Below are 19,800 nucleotides of genomic sequence, written 5' to 3'. Positions count from 1 at the left end.
TTAAGGCCTGACAGCAAATGTTTTAGGCTCTGTGGGTCAAATAGTGTGTCACAATTCAACTCTGCATGAAAACAGACACAGATAACATAAATGAATGAGTAAGGCTGTGTTCCAATAAAACTTTATTTACAAAAACGGGCCAGATTTGTCATGTGAGCCATAATGTGCCAACTCCTGCTTCAGTCCTCTTTTACCCCTTATAGTAATTAATTACCTTTTACTAATTAACAATTCTTTAAATTTCCCTGTTCAAAAAACTACACTATAGTTTCTGTTGCCTGACTTGGCCCCTGACTGACTGATCTGCCTTGCCACTGACATGTGGTCACTTCCCCTACTACATGCCTTATTTTTGCTCTGGACGTTTATCTCTATATTCTATAAGAAGCCTCAGTTACACAAATGTCCATGTGGGGCTTCCCTGGTGGTGCAGTGGTTGGGAGTCCACCTGCCAACGCAGGGGACATGGGTTCAGGCCCTGGTCTGGGAAGATCCCACATGCCACAGAGCAACTAAGCCGTGAGCCACAACTACTGAGCCCTCGTGCTACAACTACTGAAGCCCGTGCTCCTGAAGCCCGTGCTCTGCAACAGGAGAGGCCACCGCCGTGAGAGGCCCGTGCACGGCAACGAAGAGTGGTCCCCTGCTCGCCGCAACTATAGAGGGCCCACACGCAGCAACAAAGACCCAACACAGCCAAAAAAACCTGTCAATGTTGAAAAATTCACAGCATCTTCAACCCCATAATTGTACCCTATCAGAATCTTAACCACAATACCATATTCTGATCATAATCTCCTTTGCTTCCAGCCCTCACACCCTCATTCTGACCAAACCTGTTCTCTGAGCTCAGAGACTTCTCTGCTTCTTCTACCAGGCAGCTAGTTCTTCTAAAGAAAATCTCACAACCATAAAGATCCAACAGTCTCCAATTTCAGCAGGCATCTGCATGCCATTTAACATTCCTTTTACAAGCCCTGGTCAGCTCTCTTTCCCATTCCCCTTAGAAGATGAAGCCAACCATTATTCCTTGCCTCAAAACCCCTACTTGCCACCCTAACTTCATTTTAGTGAAATAAATTAACATCTTATCCCTAGAAAACTAAGACCAGGAGGGATCAGAACTTTGCAACTTCCTGACCTCTCCCATAAACCTACCTAAGAGAAATCAAGACATACAAAGACTTATACATGAATGTTTATAGCAGCATTATTCATAATAATCAAAAACTACAAATATTCAAAATGTCAGTTATTGGGTAACTGGATAAATAAAATGTGGTATATCCATACAATGGAAGTATTCAGCAATAAAAATAAAATTGTGGATACATACTACATGGACAGAGCTTAAGAACAGTATGGTATGTGAAAGAAATCACATGTAAAAGATTACATAAGGTATGATTCCATTTACAGGAAACCTCCATTAAAGGCAAACCTACTGAGACAGGAACCAGATCAGTAGTGGTTTGGAGCTGAGGATGGGAATGGGGAATGACTGGAAAGTAGTACACGGAAACTTCTGGGAGTGATGAAAATATCCTAAAAGTGGACTGTAGTGACAATTATACAACTCTATGCATTTGCTAAAAGAATCATTGAATTGTACACATCCAATGGGTACATTTTACAGTATATAAATTATACCTCAATAAAGCTATACAGAGTCACTACTATTTCTGATAAGATGGTCAGTGAAGAGCTCTCTGATTAGACAACATTTGAGCACAGACGTTAATAAACTGAAAGGGTAAGTCATGCAAGTATCTGGGGAAAGAGCATTAAAAGAAGGGATAAGCACAAGGGTCCCAGCTGGGGAGCATACCTGCAGATCAGCTAGAACAAAGGAAGAAAGGGGTAGGAAGCCAGATCAGAGAGGTAGTGGGTCAGAATGTGTAGGGCCTTGAAGCAACAATTAGGGATTTGAATTTTACTGACTGAGGTGGTAAACAGTATTTTGAACAAAAGAGTGGCATGATTTAATATTTTTAAGGGTTTACAAATTTTATTAATTTTTTCAAAGAACCAACTTTTGGCTTTGATTTTCTCTTATTTTACATTTGCTTTCTGTGATTATATTCATTTTTTAAAATTTTTTTTTATTTTGGAACAATTTTAGATTTACAGAAAAGTTGCAAGAATAGTAAAGAGAGTTCTCATTCAACATTAAAGGAAAATGGGTTAAGTAACTTCTTACATAACCATGTTAAATTTGTCAAAACTAAGACATTAACACTCATTAAATTACTATTACCGGGGCTTCCCTGGTGGCGCAGTGGTTAAGAGTCCGCCTGCCGATGCAGGGGACACGGGTTCGTGCCCCGGTCTGGGAGGATCCCACGTGCCGCGGAGCGGCTGGGCCCGTGGGCCATGGCCGCTGAGCCTGCGCGTCCGGAGCCTGTGCTCCGCAACGGGAGAGGCCACAGCAGTGAGAGGCCCGCGTACCACAAAAAAAAAAAAAAAAAAAAAAAAAAAAATTACTATTACCTAAACTGCAGGCTTTCTTCAGATTTCACCAGTTTTTCCAGTAATGTATTTTTCCTCTTCTAAGATACAATCCAGGATACCACATTGCATTTAGTGATATATTTTTAAAAGATAATTTTGGTTGCCTATTGAAGACAGGCTATAGAAGGACACGTAGAAGCTGGAAGACCAGTAAGGAACTGCTGTTAACTACTATAGCTGACTAGGAGTATAGTTTTGGTAGTGATGAAGGGTGGTCACATTCTGAATGTATTTTCGAGGCAGAGCTGACAGGAATGGGACTGCATATGGGATGTGAAATATCTTTTTCTTGAGAAATAAAATATGACTACAAGGTTTTGGCCTGAGCAAATGGAAGGACAGAGTTGCCATTTATTAAGAAGGGGAAGACTGATGAATAGATATGAAGGATAGCATAAAAATTCAGTTTCATATATCTTAAATTTGAGATGTCAGACATTCATATAAAAATATCAAGTAATAGACACTTGAATCTGAAGTGATGATCAACATATGTAGGGTATTTAAGGACATGAGATTAAACGAGATCACCTACGATGTGAATACAGAGAGAAGAAGAGGTCCTAGAACTGAGCACCCCGGGCATTCTAATGTTCTGGAGGTCAGGAAGATAAGGAGATCATAAGGAGCTTCGAAGCCACAAGTAAGAGTGAACACAGAGCAGACATTGGAAGTAGAAGAACCAAGAATGTGGTATCCCAGAAGCCATGTGAGTGTTTCAAGAAGGAAGAAACGATCAACTCTATCAAACACGATAGAAAAGTTGAGAAAAAGAAAGACTAAGAACTTATTACTGGAATCCTGATCATTGAAGTCCTTGATGATCTTAAGTGTAGTTTCAGAGAACCGTTGAGAATGAAAGCCTGGTTGGAGTGGGTTCATAAGAGAGTGAGAAGAGAGGAAGTATAAGCAGAAAAAACAGATTAACTTTCAAGTTTTGTTATAAGGAGAACAGAGAAGTAGGGTGATTGCTGCAGGGGGATGTGGATTTTTTGTTTTATTATAAGATGGGAGTATACCCATGGCTCCATCCTTCAACTTTTTTTTTTTCTCTACCTGCAGTGGTTTTCTTGGTGATCTCATCCAGTTTTATGGCTGCAAAATATTTATATTCTGATGATTCCCCAGTTTATTATCTCCAGCCTGGATCTCCTCCATTAAATTCCACACTCATATCCAACTGCCTACTCAATATCACTACTTGGATGAATAATAGTCATCTCAAACAAAATGTCCAAAACTGAGTTCAGGTCTTCCCCACAAACCTGTTCTTCTCTCAGTTTTCTACATCTCACTAAAAGCAACTCCAAATTTCCAAATGCTCAGGTAGAAAACCTTGGAATTATGCTTCTCTCTCTCTCTCATGCTCCACATCCAATCTATTGGTAAATCCTCCTAGCATTAACTTCAAAATTGTCACAGAATTCAACCCCGTCTCATCACTTCTGGTCCAAGCCATCATTCTCTCTCCTGTGACTAAAAAAAAATCTTCCTCATTCATTTGTTTCCACTATTGCCCCCTTCCTCACTCTATTCTAGCCTAGCAGACCTTATACATACCAGGCACACTTCTCCCCCAGATAACCAGGTAGCTTCTTCCTCTCCTTCTCCAGTTCTTTACTCAAGTTCATTTTCTCAATGAGGCCTTCTCTGATTACCTTATTTGAAATTGCAACATTACCCTCCTCTATGTTTCTCTAATAGCACTTACCACCTGATATAACATATACCTTGCTCGTTTATTTTACTCTGTTTCCTCTAACTAGAATGTAAATTCTCTAAAGAGCAAGGATTACAGTTTCTTTTGTCCCCTGCCACATCCTCAGCACCTACAACAGTGCCTTGAGAGAGGAGATACTCAGTAATATTTGTTGGATAAATCAACATAATTATATATTGATAAAAAGTATAACAGTAGCTAGAAATCTGGAGGTCATCCTACACTATTTCTTCTTCTCTTACATCTCATTACCTATCAAAATCTAACGAATTTTATCTACTAAATATTGTTAATCAGTCCCTCCTCTTTACCTGTACCACACTCACTGTCTTTTACCTGGACTACTATCAAAAACTTTCCTAAGTAGTCTCCCTGAAACCAATCCTGCCAAGTTTAAATTTAACTTCCACAATTTGGCCAGAGTGACTTCAGAGCTCAAGACTAAACAAGTCACCCACCCCACCCCACTCCACTTCCTACCCTCTGCTTAAAACACCTTGAATGGCTACAGGAGGGGTCAACAAACTCTTTCTGTAAAATGAAAATAGTAAATAGTTCAGGCTTTGCAGGACATATGGTCTCTGTCCCAAATACTCAACTTTAGTATCAGAGCACAAATGCAGTCATAGAAAATATGTAAACAAATGGATGTGGCTGTGTCCCCCAAATTTTTCTTTACAAGAATGGGAAGTGGACTGGATATGGCCCCCGATCTGGAGAATAAAGTAAAACTCCTTCACATGAATTATATGGTGGTAATTTATATCTGGCTATTTCCAATTTCATCTTTCAACCTTCACTTCACACTTTGTATCAGAGAAGTGCTTACACTTCCACATATGTATCGCACCTATGTACTTTTGTTCACATGCCCTTCCCAACTATCTTCTAGCTAACTCATACTGTTTAAGACTTGGCTCCGGCAGCATCCCTTCTTAGAGGCCTTCCTTGAACCTTCAAGTTGGGAGAAGTGCCCCTCATCAATCTCTCAAAGGACGCCAAAACATACCTCTATTCTACATTTACTATGTTGAAATTCTGTTTAAATCTTTCATTGCTAGTTTTAAGTTCCTGGTAGGTGGGGATTAGGTCATTCATTCTCATAACTCCAGCATCTAGCATATAGCAAGTATTCAATAAATGCTTTTTGAATTGAAGTGAAGGTTCCTCTTAGTAATAAAGCTCAGGTAACTCAAGCACTACTGAGAATTTTTGTTAATATGTTGGGTCAGAAAACAAGTTATCAAATATCAACTTCAAGAATATAGTTTAAATAGTCCTTCTAAAATATTTAATCTAATTCCAACATTAGTATTTAAGAGTGTACAGAGAAAAGAATCTTTAAATCATCAAGCCAAAATGTGAATTAAGACTTACTTCAATTTGAAGAGCCAGTTCCACTTGGTTGTGATAAGAATCTAAAAGTTCTTCAACAGGATGTCTGAAATAAAGAAGTTATTGTGGCTGAAAGATACCATATGCAAAAATGATTGTTTTATTCACCAAAATAAGTGCATTCACATCCAAAAGTAACATCTGAAAACCTGAAATTAATGTTTTAGATGCCACACCTTGTCGTGACTTCTTTATAAGGTTTTTCTATTTGATGCAGGTGTTTGTTTAAATCCACAGGTGTTTCATCATCTTCTGCCTAAATAAACATACAGACAAATGTTTACCAAATAATGAAATCCATTCTTTGGTCTTTCTACTGCCAAATTAAGTAAGGTTAAGCATATGATAAATTCTTGAAATGAAAGTGACTTTTGAGAACCGAGGCCTCTGCTATAGAGAGAGAATGGAGAGCTAAAAGCACTTTTAAAGATGGCGGACAGCCAAATGAAGGTGGGGTGGGAGCCAGATGAGAAGAGATCATCTGAATTTCTGCATTTTTTATAATGATAACCAAACTTCCTTCTACCTTACCTTCAATAAATAAGGCACTGGTCTCTTCAACCATAACCCTTATTAATCAAAATACTCAAAAACATCATGCCTTAAGAAACTGAAAAGAGAAGTTACTAATGATTGTTAAAATGTACTGAGTTTTGTGAAATAGTTTCCACCCAAGTGAAATAAATTCTACCTAACATAGGAGCAAAACCTAGGAAAATAAAGAAAAGAGAAAGTAGAAATGATTGATATTTTTCCTCCTAAAATTCTACCAAATGAATGATTCTCTTTAGAGGTTAAAAGTCATCAAGTGTTTATACAGTAACAAAATGGCCTAATTTCTTGCATTCTATTTTGCTTTAACCTCAAAAGAAAGTACTATAGTTTTAAAACAGAGAATTAGTTTTCATTTTGTGAAAAATAATGTATTTTTCTCAGTTTGGTGCAAAGGTCAATGTGGATCTTTTTCTCCCCAAAACCATATTTAGCATTCAAAATCTTTCTTCTTCCTCATTTCTCCTTGACTGACCCTGATGTTTTCATTGTGTAACTTGTGTAAAACTATTACAAGCCAAACTTTTATAATTCCTCCACTTTGATTTTCAAACATGCCTCCAACTCTGAGTAGTATGCTACCTAAACCTCCATGATTGAAAGCCTCCCCCCGGTCTGCTAAAACTCTCCCCACATCTGCTTTATCCTGTAGGGGATAAAGCGTGCCTCACTCCCAGTCAAACCCAAAACTCTCAGAGCACGTACACATTGCAAATTGGCTGATTAGCAATTATTTAGAATTACATATTAATCCAAACTAATATTAATCTAAAATTAATATTTAATAATTAATATCTAAATTAATCTAAAATTATTTAGATTCAACCAAATGCAATTCAGTTATAGGGTACACACTTACTGTTCGGGCCAGATTTTGGCACATTGCGCTGAAGGTCAAAAGTTGTAGTTTAATCTCCGTGTCCCATTTTCGACAGTTTTGAATATGTTCATGACTTCCAAGACAATGATTACTGTTAAAATATATCAATTATTCATCAATGTTATTCTCCTCAAACTAGAAATTATACAGGTGAGAGTAAAATGTAAATTTTACTCATCAGGAATTGAAGAGAATGGTAAAATACAGAGACTTTTTTAACCAAGTGTGAGCATTTAAATAGAGAAATAATTCTACATGAGAAGAGTTAAAGCAAAGAAGAAAGAAGATGAAGACAAACAAGGGAAAAAAACAGGGACAGAGCATTTCTAGTAGGTTCAGAAAAAGATTCATATAATGATTATTTCAGGCAACTAAAAGGAAATCACAACTAAACACTGTGTATAAAGTAATACTGTATGCTACAAAGGGAAAATGGAGTCCCTAATGATGTAACTATTGCCTCTCTGCAGAAAGAAAAACAACTTTAAATTCACTTGTCAACCAATTGCCCACCATTCTTCCCATCTAAGACTATCAGCTTCTTAAGGGCAAGATCCTCTACTGTCTTAGACACAATGTCTTGGACAACGTATATCTTAATATAAGTTAACTGATCCAATAAACCAATTCACTAGGACCCAATGTGGTTTTAGATTATAAATTTAACTTGAAATTTTTCTAATTTAATCCATTAAAATGAAATTTCCAAAAATGTTGCTCAATAATTAAATGAATACTTACTTCTGTAGCACTTCCTCTTGACCACAAACTTTAAGAACATAGCTGCCAACATCTACTTGATTCAAGTCATCATGTACCCAGCAAAGGGCTTGCATTATTATGATTTCTACAGTAGAACTCACTGTAAAAGAGTTAGTCATCATTTTCATTGTATACATTCAACACTAAGTATATACCTATTCAGACTGTATGTCTTACAATCTAAAACAGCACTATATAAGAGAACTATAATGCAGGTCACATATGTAATTTAAAATTTTCTAGTAGCCATGTTGAAGAAAGTAAAAAGAAACAGATGAATCTAATTTCAATAATATATTTTATTTAACCTAATATATCCAAAATATCATTTCAATATATAATTGGTATTTCAAAATTACTAATGGGATATCTTACATTCTCTTTTCAAAGTAAGTCTTTGAAATCCAGTGTGTATTTTACACTTATAGCACATCTCAATCTATATTAGCCATATTTCAAGTAATCAACAGTCACATGTAGCTAGTGGTTATCGTATTAGACAGGGCAGATCTAAGCTAAGAAAGCCACCTCTGTTTTACAGACTCCTCCAAAAAGGATGACATTTAGCAGTGTCTAGCAAACAATTATTTAAACCAAATCATAAGGAAAAAGAATCACCATTTTAAACATTTGACATTTGCCTGGTAAATTATCCAATGAAGAATAAAAATATAGAAAGTAGGAAGTATTATTCAATTATCATTCTTCACAATAGCTGGATACTAAGATTACAAACCATTAAAAACTAAAGTAACCTATTTCTATACTTAGAGCTTTTATGTTCAACTTAGAAGACAGTGACTACATTCAGAATTCATGAAAATTAACAGCTTGGCAGAAAAGGCCATAAAACCTCTATCTAATACAATAGCTACATTTCTGAACACATTTATATGTATCATAACAGTTATTATTTAAACACACAAAGCACTTCTACTATAAAATGGTTACATTTCTTAAAAGAGATGTACACTATAAATGTGCACATTTATGAAGCACCAAACAATAGGCATTTGATATATTTTTAAATGAATCAGATCTTGATATATCAAGTCAAAATTTGATACAAATCAAAACATTTGCTATCAATGCTTATCCATGCTTATTTCAATCAAGAAGCTTATTGACCTTACTTTCCTTCAATTTTAGTATTAATTCTTACTGCATACGATTCCCCAAACCAAAATTTAAGGTATGTTTAAAGAGAATAAGTCTTCCTTTAGAATATAAAGAATAGGACTATAATGAGCCTTGCTAGCTAATGCTTTTGGGCTTTGGCCAAGAGTCACTGATTAACCAAATTACTCAGCATCTTTCAGAGAAATATGTAGTTATAAAAGTAAACTGTTTTTTCTCTAACCCAAACCACAGAACTATCCATATGAACGCCAATTTCTAGAAAGGGATAACTAATGCATGTTAAGTATTTTACCCCCCCCCCGACACACACAGAGATTTTTAAAGGATACCTAATGATAACTGAGTCAGTTTATTAAAAGAATGATAACATTAACATTTTAAACATTTTCTCCCTAATCAGAGCAAAACAAGATCGTTGGGGAACTATGAACCTACCATCGCATGTAAAGGTAACTGGTAGCTGAAATCCTTCAATTTCAATGGAGACCTTCACGCTAGCATTTTCTCCACATATGTTTCTTTGCACTGTGACTGGACTTAACAAATAGCCTGGATTTGTGCAGTGATTGGTATATGGAAAACTGGTCTTCAATCTATTCACAAAAAACAAGAAATTAAATTCTTTTTTTGAAAGCTGCATTTGAGAGCTCTGAACAAGGCTTTGCATGCTTATAGCCATTCAATTCTGTGTTACTGTCCAATTCTAGAGCAGCTCAGGAGAAATGCAATGAATGGACCCCTGTCAAAACTCCAAAACACCGGCATTTGCCTTTTAAAAAACAGAATCCAAGGAAAGAGATTAAGTACTGCCAGGACCGCTTTGGTAACACTATCAACATCAACAAAACACACACTGGATACACAGCATTAAATGAGGTTCTCTGCTTCAGATTTTTGGCTAAACTGTATAATTTCACAAAATGTACATTTTTAATGAACCACTGACAATACAGGCGATAGACCTAGATTGTAATTGCCAGAGGGATGAAAAGTTTGTTGTCTTTTTAAAATCTTTTTTTCTGACATCCTTTTTCCTACACAGTTTTTGGTTGTTAGCATGATAGAAAAACATAGACAATGGGTTTTTACAGTGCTATGAGGCCTTTATTCCCTCAAAGTGATTTCTAAGACTTACGGAATGGCAAAAAAATTGCCTGTGAAGTGTTCTTGGTATTCATAGTAGCAAAATAGTTTAAATTTAAATATATAAGGCAGGTGTATGGCTCGTCTCCAGATAGCACTTCTATTATCTGAAGACAAAGGAGGATTTGATGCCTTCTTTAAGCCTGTGGGCTTCCCTTAACTGACTTTTTTCTGGAAGTTAGAAGACAAACTCCACTTCTCTCATCTGCTTTTCACAGGGCTATAAACGGAATGAGTGCTGGAAGTTTTATCTATTCGCTTCTGTAGAGATTAAAATAATCAAGTTATAGGAACAGAATAAAATAGTTTGAGTTGACAATAAGAAAGGTTCTGGAGAGGCAGGCAGCAAGTGTAACTATTTGTGCACTACTGTTAGAGTCAGACTTCCCAAGTTTAAATCCTGTTTGTACTACTTACTAGCTGTGTAATCTTAGGCAAGTTATTCAATCTCCTTGTTGCTTCAGTTTCCTCTTCTATAAAATGGGGATAATACTACTACTAACTTCACGGGGTTGTTGTGAGAATTATGTGAATTAAGTTTATAAGGACACTCAGAACAGTGTCTAGTACATGGTAAGCGTTATAAGCATCTCGTCAAATAAATGAATAAATGAATAAATCTGGTTTTTGCACTGTGATCTTAAGTGCCACAAAGGATCCAATATTAAAAAGAAATGTAATTGAAAAAAAAGGTAATAGAAAGTAATAAACTTAAATTGATGTTGGAAATGCACCTTTAGATATGGACACATTACCTTCAAATATTTGATTGCTGCCAAGCTTACCCCTCTGTAACACAATGACAAGACCTTCACAGGACCCAGCCTAAGATTTTTTATTGTTTCTCACATACTTGGTATTCTTGTTTCCTATGAAACAAGAAATACCACATGAAATAAGATACTCACAGCAAATCACGTAGCTAACTAATACATAAAACGGTAAAGAACTTTATCTATATCCAAGGAAGCCTTCAATTTTCAGAAATCCTTAAGGATGATAAAAGGAAAATCAGAAATTCCTGATGACAGTTCAGAAAACAAGAATTTACTGGACAAAAATTCTAGTGATAAAAAGTTACATATAAAAATGAGGGTTTTGGGCTTCCCTGGTGGCACAGTGGTTAAGAATCCAACGGCCAATGCAGGGGATGTGGGTTCGAGCCCTGGCCCGGGGGAAGATCCCACATGCCACGGAGCAACTAAGCCCCTGAGCCACAACTACTGAGCCTGTGCTCTAGAGCCCGCGAGCCACAGCTACTGAGCCTGCGTGCCACACAACTACTGAAGCCCGTGCACCTAGAGCCCATGCTCCGCAACAAGAGAAGCCACGGCAATGAGAAGACTGCGCACTGCAACAAAGAGTAGCCCCTGCTCACCACAACTAGAGAAACCCCGCACACAGCAACAAAGACCCAAAGCAGCCAAAAATAAATTAAAAATAAAAATAAATTTATTTTAAAAAATGAGGGTTTTTAATTGAATTGACACTACTTTATAAGAAACTTGAGTCAGCGTCATTTAGAATAAAATTAACTAAATGCAGAGGTGAAAACCTACAGGGAATCCTTGGGATCAAGACATTTTTGTAGAATATAAATATTAGATTGGATCCATATATGAGGAAAGGAAATTAAAGGCTATTCAGAATGACAAGTGTAAAGTGTAGTTTTTCATCTTACCCTAGGGGACCACAAATGAAGCAGAAAAAATTTCCACTGGTATCTAACATTCCTCTGAGAACTTTCTCTGGACCTATGTAACTAGTAGATACAGCAAGTTTTGTCAATTATGATGAGTGTGAAAGGAAAGAAATAAAAGAAATAAAAACAAGAAAAATGCAGTAATAATTAAATGTCCCGATTCAAAGTATTTTACAGAACTTTAAACTGAAAGTGACCCTTGAGATCACTAGTGCAACTCCCTGATTTCACAGAAGCAAAAAAAAACAAGGCCTAGAAGTAGGCTTAACTGTAAACAAATATCATCCTGACAATCTTACACTAATGTCATAGCTGAATTAAAATAATGAAATTAATCATTTTAGGAGATTTCAAAAAATGAGGCATTTACTAAGAGTATAAACACTTGTTTTTAAAATCTGCACACTGGAAAAAATAGAAAGTGACATTAATTTCTTCAAGACATCAAGACTTCTCCTGACTCCAATCTCCAAGGTCAGAGGGGAATGAAAGAATTTTCTAGAACATGGCTTCAAAAACACCTCTCCCTCTTACTTCTCTGAAACATTTGTTGCAATCCCACTCTAACAGAAATAAATTACAAAAAGAATTCATTGTCTCTAGTTCATCTGAGGTTTTAATATTACAGAAGCCATTTGTGTGTGTGTGTGTGCGCGCGCGTGTGCACACATAAATAAAAATGATCATTTTAGCTTAGTGGCAGAGTTTGTGTAAATAACACTAAGATTCAAATGCAGAAAAAAAGGCAGATCACAGAGAGCCTAATTTCTCAACATGCAAAGCTTAAATGCAATAGTCACTCAACACAGTCTAATAGACAAGGTTTGTTTGGAAAGAAAATTTTAAAAACTCGATGAACACATATCAGATTAATACCAAACCATTAAGATAAAACACATACCAGATTAATACCAAACCATTAAGATAAAAGATTATTTCTAAACTGTTAACCACACATACATAATGGTATAATGGAATAAAGGGACAGGTAATTTCTAACACATGCAATTTGCATTCTCAGTCACCTAGATGTCTCTTCTATTTTAAACGTCTACTGAAAAATATGAGTTTTAAAAACACAGTTAAGAGTAACCTTTGGGCTTCCCTGGTGGCGCAGTGGTTGAGAGACCACCTGCCAATGCAGGGGACGCGGGTTTGTGCCCCGGTCCGGGAAGATCCCACATGCCACGGAGCGGCTGGGCCCGTGAGCCATGGCTGCTGAGCCTGCGCGTCCGGAGCCTGTGCTCCGCAACGGGAGAGGCCACAGCAGTGAGAGGCCTGCGTACCGCAAAAAAAAAAAAAAAAAGAGTAACCTTTTCAGGAAAGAAAAAGTGACTCTACTGATATTTTTCTTCTTTTTTTTCCCTAAGGTATCCTGAAGAAAAGGAATGCTGGTTAAAAGGTGACACACAGGAAGATAGAATTTTAATGAAATGTTACCAATAGTCTAGAAAATCTAGTTAAATATAATAAGTCCCATATCATAAAAATGATGAATATACTCGAAAATGATCTGGGAACCCGAACTCTGCTTTGCTTAAACCACACTGGGGAAAATACTGGATTCAGAATAAATCTCCCAGTAGTGATCTACTTTTCCTTCTTTTTTTAAAAAATAAATTTATTTATTTGTTTATTTATTTGTTTGTTTTTGGCTGCATTGGGTCTTTGTTGCTGCGCACGGGCTCTCTCTAGTTGCCGTGAGCGGGGGCTACTCTTTGTTGCGGTGGGTAGGCTTCTCATTGCGGTGGCTTCTCTTGCTGCGGAGCACGGGCTCTAGGTGTGTGAGCTTCAGTAGTTGTGGCATGCAGGCTCACTAGTTGTGGCTCACGGATTAGTTGCTCCGTGGCATGTGGGATCTTCCCGGACTAGGGATCGAACCTGTGTTCCCTACATTGGCAGGCGGATTCTTAACCACTGTACCACCAAGGAAGTCCCTACTTTTCCTTCTTTTGATAACAGATCTCATCCAGTTGGCCACAATGTTTGTTGTTCCACTCCCTCCTTCCGTGGGATTTTTCTATCTGGTGCTGACTGAAAGGACTCTCTCCTTTCTGTTAACAAGACCATTAGAATATCAAAGTCTAAGCTATCGGTGGTTATATTCCCTGCCTTCAAAACTCCATCTCTAGTAGAAGCCAACATGCATGGTGAAAGGGCCCAGGGAGAAAAGGGAGGAAGAAGAAGAGTCCAAAGGGAGTAGGGATCAATTACAGTGTGTGAATTCCTGGATCTTGCTGTCACTGAGCTCTGCCCCATCCTCCCTCTTTCTGCTATACGGGTTTGTGAACCAATACATAACCTTCCTTGATTTATGCTAGTTTAAGATGGGTTTCTTGCACTCATAACAGAAGTCCTCACTAATACAGTGAAATGATGGAAAGAAAACACACCAAACCAGAGGTAATGGAGACCTCGCTCTGTTACAGACTAGCTGAGTAAACTTTGGTAGGTAACTTCTCTGAGTCTCAGTTTCTTCATGTATTAAGAACACTGGACACATTTAGGATTAAAAGAACATTTTAGAAATGCATTTTTCTAACCTTCAGAAAATATATTTGCTCCTCTAATCTTGCTTGTTATATCATCTCTTAATTCTAAGTAGGACAATATTTTGAATGCTAGAAAGTTTATGGCAAAACTAAGTCTCCCTATAAAGGCAAAAAAGGCAGGGACTTCCCTGGTGGTCCAGTGGTTAAGAATCCGCCTACCAACGCAGGGGATACGGGTTTGATCCCTGGTCCGCAAAGATCTCACATGCCATGGAGCAACTAAGCCCGCACGCCACAACTACTGAAGCCTGTGCGCTGTAGGGCCCACGCACCACAACTACTGAGCCTGTGCACCTAGAACCCGTGCTCCGCAATAAGAGAAGCCACTGCAGTGAGAAGCCCACGCGCCTCAACGTGTGCAGCAATGAAGATCCAGCACAGCCATAAAAAAAAAAAAAAGGCATTTTCTGGGCTTCCCTGGTGGCGCAGTGGTTGAGAGTCCACCTGCTGATGCAGGGGACACGGGTTCATGCCCTGGTCCGGGAAGATTCCACATGCCGCAGAGCGGCTGGGCCCAGTGAGCCATGGCCGCTGAGCCTATGCGTCTGGAGCCTGTGCTCCGCAATGGGAGAGGCCACAACAGTGAGAGGGCTGCGTACCGCAAAAAAAAAAAAAAAAAGGCATTTTCTAATTCTAATGAAACTTCTATGTTTAAGCCATATTCTCCCTTGGTAATAGACTATCAGAAATCTACTGTCTGACCTCAATTTTTTCTTCTAAATACTCAGAACACTAACAGGTTCAACTGTAGTTTGTGTTAATGTACCAATTAACTGATTGTTTTGACATTTTAGCCACAGGGAGAAAATAGTTAAAACTTAAAAAATTTTATAATTAGTAGCACTAAGCTGGTTAAGATAAATTTTAAAAAAATTACTTAATAAAAAATAATCTTTATAAAGAAAAATTCCTTACTTTGTAATGGATTGACAAAAAGCTGCCACTTCCTCATTCTGTACTTCAATTTCTTGTAGAAGAGAACTTTCAGCTGGCAAAGTACTGGTCCCATTTGGGCCTTTCTGTAATGAAAAAGAGTGTTTTTATTTTAAAAGTAAAAGATCCCCAAAACGCTAAATAGCATATAGCACAAACACATTTTTATAAAAACATGTACAAAAATATGGAGGTAAAATAAATCATATCAGTAACAAAGTTTTAAAGTATGGATTTCTATCTTTGTAAAAGTAATGCCAACTAAGTCTTTTTTTTTTTTTTTAATTTTGGCCAGGCCGCATGTCATGTGGGATCTTAGTTCCCTGACCAGGGATTACCCTGCGCCCCCTGCATTGGAAGCGCAATCTTTAACCACTGGACCGCCAGGGAAGTCCCAAGCCTTATTTTAAAGTTCATTGGTTTTACTTGCTCAGAAGTAGAAATAGGCCTGGGAGTCTGGACTACTACCCTGCACCGAGTCCTCCCGCTGCTTTCCCTGCTGTCCGCCCCCCTTGGCTCCGTGATGCTCGTGGACCTCAACAAGCAGTCTGGGCCTTTGAGCCTGCAGGAAGTGGATGAGAGGCCGCAGCACCCACTGCAGGTCAAATACGGCGGGGCAGAGGTTGACGAGCTGGGTAAAGTGCTGACACCCACGCAGGTGAAGAACTGGCCCACCAGCATTGCATGGGATGGCCTTCATCCAGGTAAACTGTATATTTTGGTCTTGACAGACCCGGATGCTCCCAGCAGGAAGGACCCCAAATACAGGGAATGGCACCATTTCCTAGTGGTCAATGAAGGGGAACGACATCAGCAGTGGCACAGTCCTCTCCGATTATGTGGGCTCTGGGCCTCCCAAGGGCACAGGCCTTCACTACTACATCTGGCTGGTTTACGAGCAGGACAGGCCACTGAAGTGTGATGAGCCCATTCTCAGCAACCGATCTGGAGACCACGGTGGCAGATTCAAGGTGGCGAATTTCTGCAAAAAGTATGAGCTCGGGGCTCCAGGGGCCGGCACGTGTTACCAGGCCAAATGGGATGACTATGTGCCCAAACTCTACGAGCAGCTGTCTGGGAAGCAGAGGAAAGCCAGGAGATGGACATCGTCCCAGAGTTCCCAAGCAGTGTTTCAGTTTAGTGATGCATGTAGATTTCTTCTCTTCCCCCTGCCCTGAGGCCTGAGCAGTAAGATTTAGGTTTAGGGTGTTTTTTCCTTCTGCCTGTCCTCTATAATTCTAGGGGGTTTATGTTTTGATCAAATTTGAACTCCGTTTTGGTGGGGGATACTTTGGTACTAGGATGGGGTCATCAAAATGTTAATATAACAACCCAGACGTTAAAGAGGAAAAAAATTCTGGTAAAAAGACGAGGTCTGCAGTATTAGAACAGAGCATCAAAGAATCTTTAAGGGAGGTTGAAAAAACGAAAAGATTGATTGCCTCTGCCTTTGTGAGCCCGAGCCCAGGGCTGTGTGTGATGGCATCTTCTGGCATTTGTTTTCAGGGCCCTGTCTCTCACTAAGACAACCAGGGGCTGGCATGTCCACTAGCCCCCAACGTGATACATCTCAGGCTGGTTATTGGCTGTCAGTGTCCCGCTCTGGTTCCTTTAAAGAGCAATACTGGAAAAAGCAATAGGGAGAGAGTCACTTTGCTGTTAAAGCTTGGCCATCTAGATGAGCTGCGGGGCTGAGTGAGAGGTCATCAGAAATCCGAAAGTCTGTACGTGTTAAATTGATCACTCGTCGGTGTAAGAAAAGCTGGTCTGGAGTTGCTGAATGTTGTGTTAATTCTGCTACTTGCTTATAGTTGAATAAAAATAAAAACATGTGTAGATGGAAAAAAAAAGTAGAAATAGGCTGTACTTTGTATCAGTCAATAAGAATGGAACGCTAAAGACATTTCCATTCAAAATCTTCCAGAAATGAACACTTCAGAAAGTTCACAGCTGAATGAAATTAAAGGACTAGGCTCTGTTTTAAGAAAATGAAGATATCAAGCCCATTTGGGACTCCTCTAATAAACCAGGAATTCTATATATTCAACTTAGGTCTCAAATTCCAAGAAAGCATCTGGTTCTTTATATAAGAGAATGAGTTTTAGGAGTTAGTGGGCATTTTCTACGTTAATAAACTTGTACAAACACCCTGACATTCCTTCAAAAGTTAAGTTTATGTCTGATCAAAATTTGTGTGCAACATTTAGGAAGATAAATTCACTACCCAAGCACAGCCAAGCAGCAGAGTCCATTTAGAGGTGTTTTGACTTACTACGTAAAAATACTTGATTTAGCACAAATTCCAAATGTAAATTTCCTTTAAAATTAAAATGGGAACATTCTCAATTAAAACTTGAGTGAATGAGAACATAGTGTATAAATTTCAAGAGTTGTAATGGATTTCCATAACCATGACAAACAAGAAGGTTTTGTCAGAAAATTAAACTGAAAATTCAGGACAACAACTCCTTTATTAATTTACTGCTTTTATAATGTGGCAGAGCCCCTTCTGCTAGAATGTGATATGTACATGGGGAAGTGGCCAGCCCTGAGTTCTAGAAAAATCGCTACTACAAATAACAGAGCTCATGGGAAAAACAGAGTTAAGGCAGACTACTCAAAAATCGGTGTAATCGGGCTTCCCTGGTGGTGCAGTGGTTGAGAGTCCACCTGCCGATTCAGGGGGCACGGGTTCGTGCCCTGGTCCAGGAAGATCCCACATGCCGCAGAGCGGCTAGGCCCGTGAGCCATGGCCACTGAGCCTGTGCGTCCGGAGCCTGTGCTCCGCAACAGGAGAGGCCACAACAGTGAGAGGCCCGCGTACCACAAAAAAAAAAAAAAAAAAAAAAAAGTGTAATCAAAGTCCTAACTAAAACAATAAGTCTTTACAGAAACACTAGTGCAGTTAAATCTCCACTTGAATTTGCACCTTGAATTATGGTCTTTGATCCTCTGAAGCCTCCTTAAACCCTGGAGCTCCTGCTTCCTAATTTGTTATATGGATTCTGAAGGGCATTTGCTTCTAGCGAAGACCAATTTCAATGAAGTTAAAAATATACCCCAGGATGTACACTTCTTCACCAAAGTTCTTAATGCAAACAGAAATGTCTTCTCAGCTTCTCTGTGTGCACTTACTGTTTCATCAGAATGCTTAACCCTGTGGAATGTGGAACTGTTCTTGTAGCCACCATTTTCACTTCTGCAGAACTTTCAGTGTTTTCCTAATATTTTCCTGCATTACTAAGATATTCCCTTTAACTATGAGAGTTTGTTCTAGATTGCTTTGAAATGTTGATATGCTGGGAAAGATTATTTTTGAACGAATGCTACCTCCCCATTATACTGACATCAATCCCATATTTACCAATTACAGAAGTTAATCTGTGTTACATAAACAAGTATCGTAGCAAATAGACCATACTACCTGAAAAATGGATTTTTATATTTCTAAAGAAATCCTCTGGTTTGCCACTCCAAGTTTGCCACAATCTAATCCAATAGTATTTCCCAGAACTTCCCAAGTGAATATTATGTCCAAGTTAGTTTGACTCATATCCTGTTCCTATGAAACACAAACTGAACTATCTTGCCTCTGAATCTGTTTGTCTTCAATGTCTTCCTCCTAACCTTCCCTCACAACACAAGTCAAAGATCTATTAATTTTTTAAGGCCCAATGGAATGCCACTTCATCTACAATGTCTTCTATGAATATTCAGTATGAAGCATTTCTTCCCTCCTAGAATTTCTAAGTACTTAGTCTGAACCAAACACCAGTATCATTACATCCTGTTTTATATTTGTCCTAATGTGAAAGCTCCTTGAAGACAAGAATCAAATTTAACTGAATTTCATATTTTTGTAAAACTTTATATCCAGTTCATAAGGAACCCAACCATTGGTTCAATTTGTTAAATGTTCTGCTCCCTCTAAAAACAAGTTAAAATTTACTTCCATAGAACCAATGAATTTGCCATAGCAATCATAAAACAATGAAAAAATATAAGGCACTATGTAGTTCCTTCAACTGTCTCCTAGAAAGAACAGCAGTAATTTTCATAATTAATATCTGATTCTATAAAATAAGTATTTTTCTAATTATTATTATTATTAAAAATAATATCTAAATTACAGTGAGATACCACCTCACACTCACTAGGATAGCTACTATTAAAAACAAAAAACAGGGCTTCCCTGGTGGCGCAGTGGTTGAGAGTCCGCCTGCCGATGCAGGGGACACGGGTTCGTGCCCCGGTTCGGGAAGATCCCACATGCGGAGCGGCTGGGCCCGTGAGCCATGGCCGCTGAGCCTGCGCGTCCGGAGCCTGTGCTCCACAACGGGAGAGGCCACAACAGTGAGAGGCCCGCGTACCGCAAAAAAAAAAACACAAAAAAACAAAAAACAGGACTTCCCTGGTGGCGCAGTGGTTGGGAGTCCGCCTGCCGATGCAGGGGACATAGGTTCGTGCCCCGGAGCGGCTGGGCCTGTGGGCCATGGCCGCTAAGCCTGCG

The 19,800-nt window shown here is 38.6% G+C and overlaps 1 protein-coding gene and 1 pseudogene across 4 annotated transcripts in view; one reads left to right on the top strand and one right to left on the bottom strand.

Moving 5' to 3' along the window:
* The window catches only part of PIK3C2A (phosphatidylinositol-4-phosphate 3-kinase catalytic subunit type 2 alpha), a 75,488-nt gene that overhangs the window by 41,953 nt on the left and 13,735 nt on the right, over positions 1-19,800 (bottom strand). For all 4 annotated transcript variants that reach the window (XM_060159591.1, XM_060159593.1, XM_060159594.1 and 1 more), the window contains exons 2-7: positions 15,273-15,376; positions 9,396-9,553; positions 7,800-7,920; positions 7,038-7,149; positions 5,803-5,882; positions 5,609-5,672 (exon numbers count right to left, since the gene is read on the bottom strand). In XM_060159591.1, coding sequence (XP_060015574.1) covers positions 5,609-5,672; positions 5,803-5,882; positions 7,038-7,149; positions 7,800-7,920; positions 9,396-9,553; positions 15,273-15,376 — 639 coding nt within the window. The remainder of the gene's footprint in view (positions 1-5,608; positions 5,673-5,802; positions 5,883-7,037; positions 7,150-7,799; positions 7,921-9,395; positions 9,554-15,272; positions 15,377-19,800) is intronic.
* On the top strand, positions 15,814-16,431 carry LOC132525235 (phosphatidylethanolamine-binding protein 1-like; annotated as a pseudogene).

Source organism: Lagenorhynchus albirostris, chromosome 9, assembly GCF_949774975.1.
Source record: "Lagenorhynchus albirostris chromosome 9, mLagAlb1.1, whole genome shotgun sequence".
Taxonomy (NCBI): domain Eukaryota; kingdom Metazoa; phylum Chordata; class Mammalia; order Artiodactyla; family Delphinidae; genus Lagenorhynchus; species Lagenorhynchus albirostris.
The sequence above is the reverse complement of the archived record's forward strand: the minus strand, read 5'-3'. Positions and strand labels throughout refer to the sequence as shown.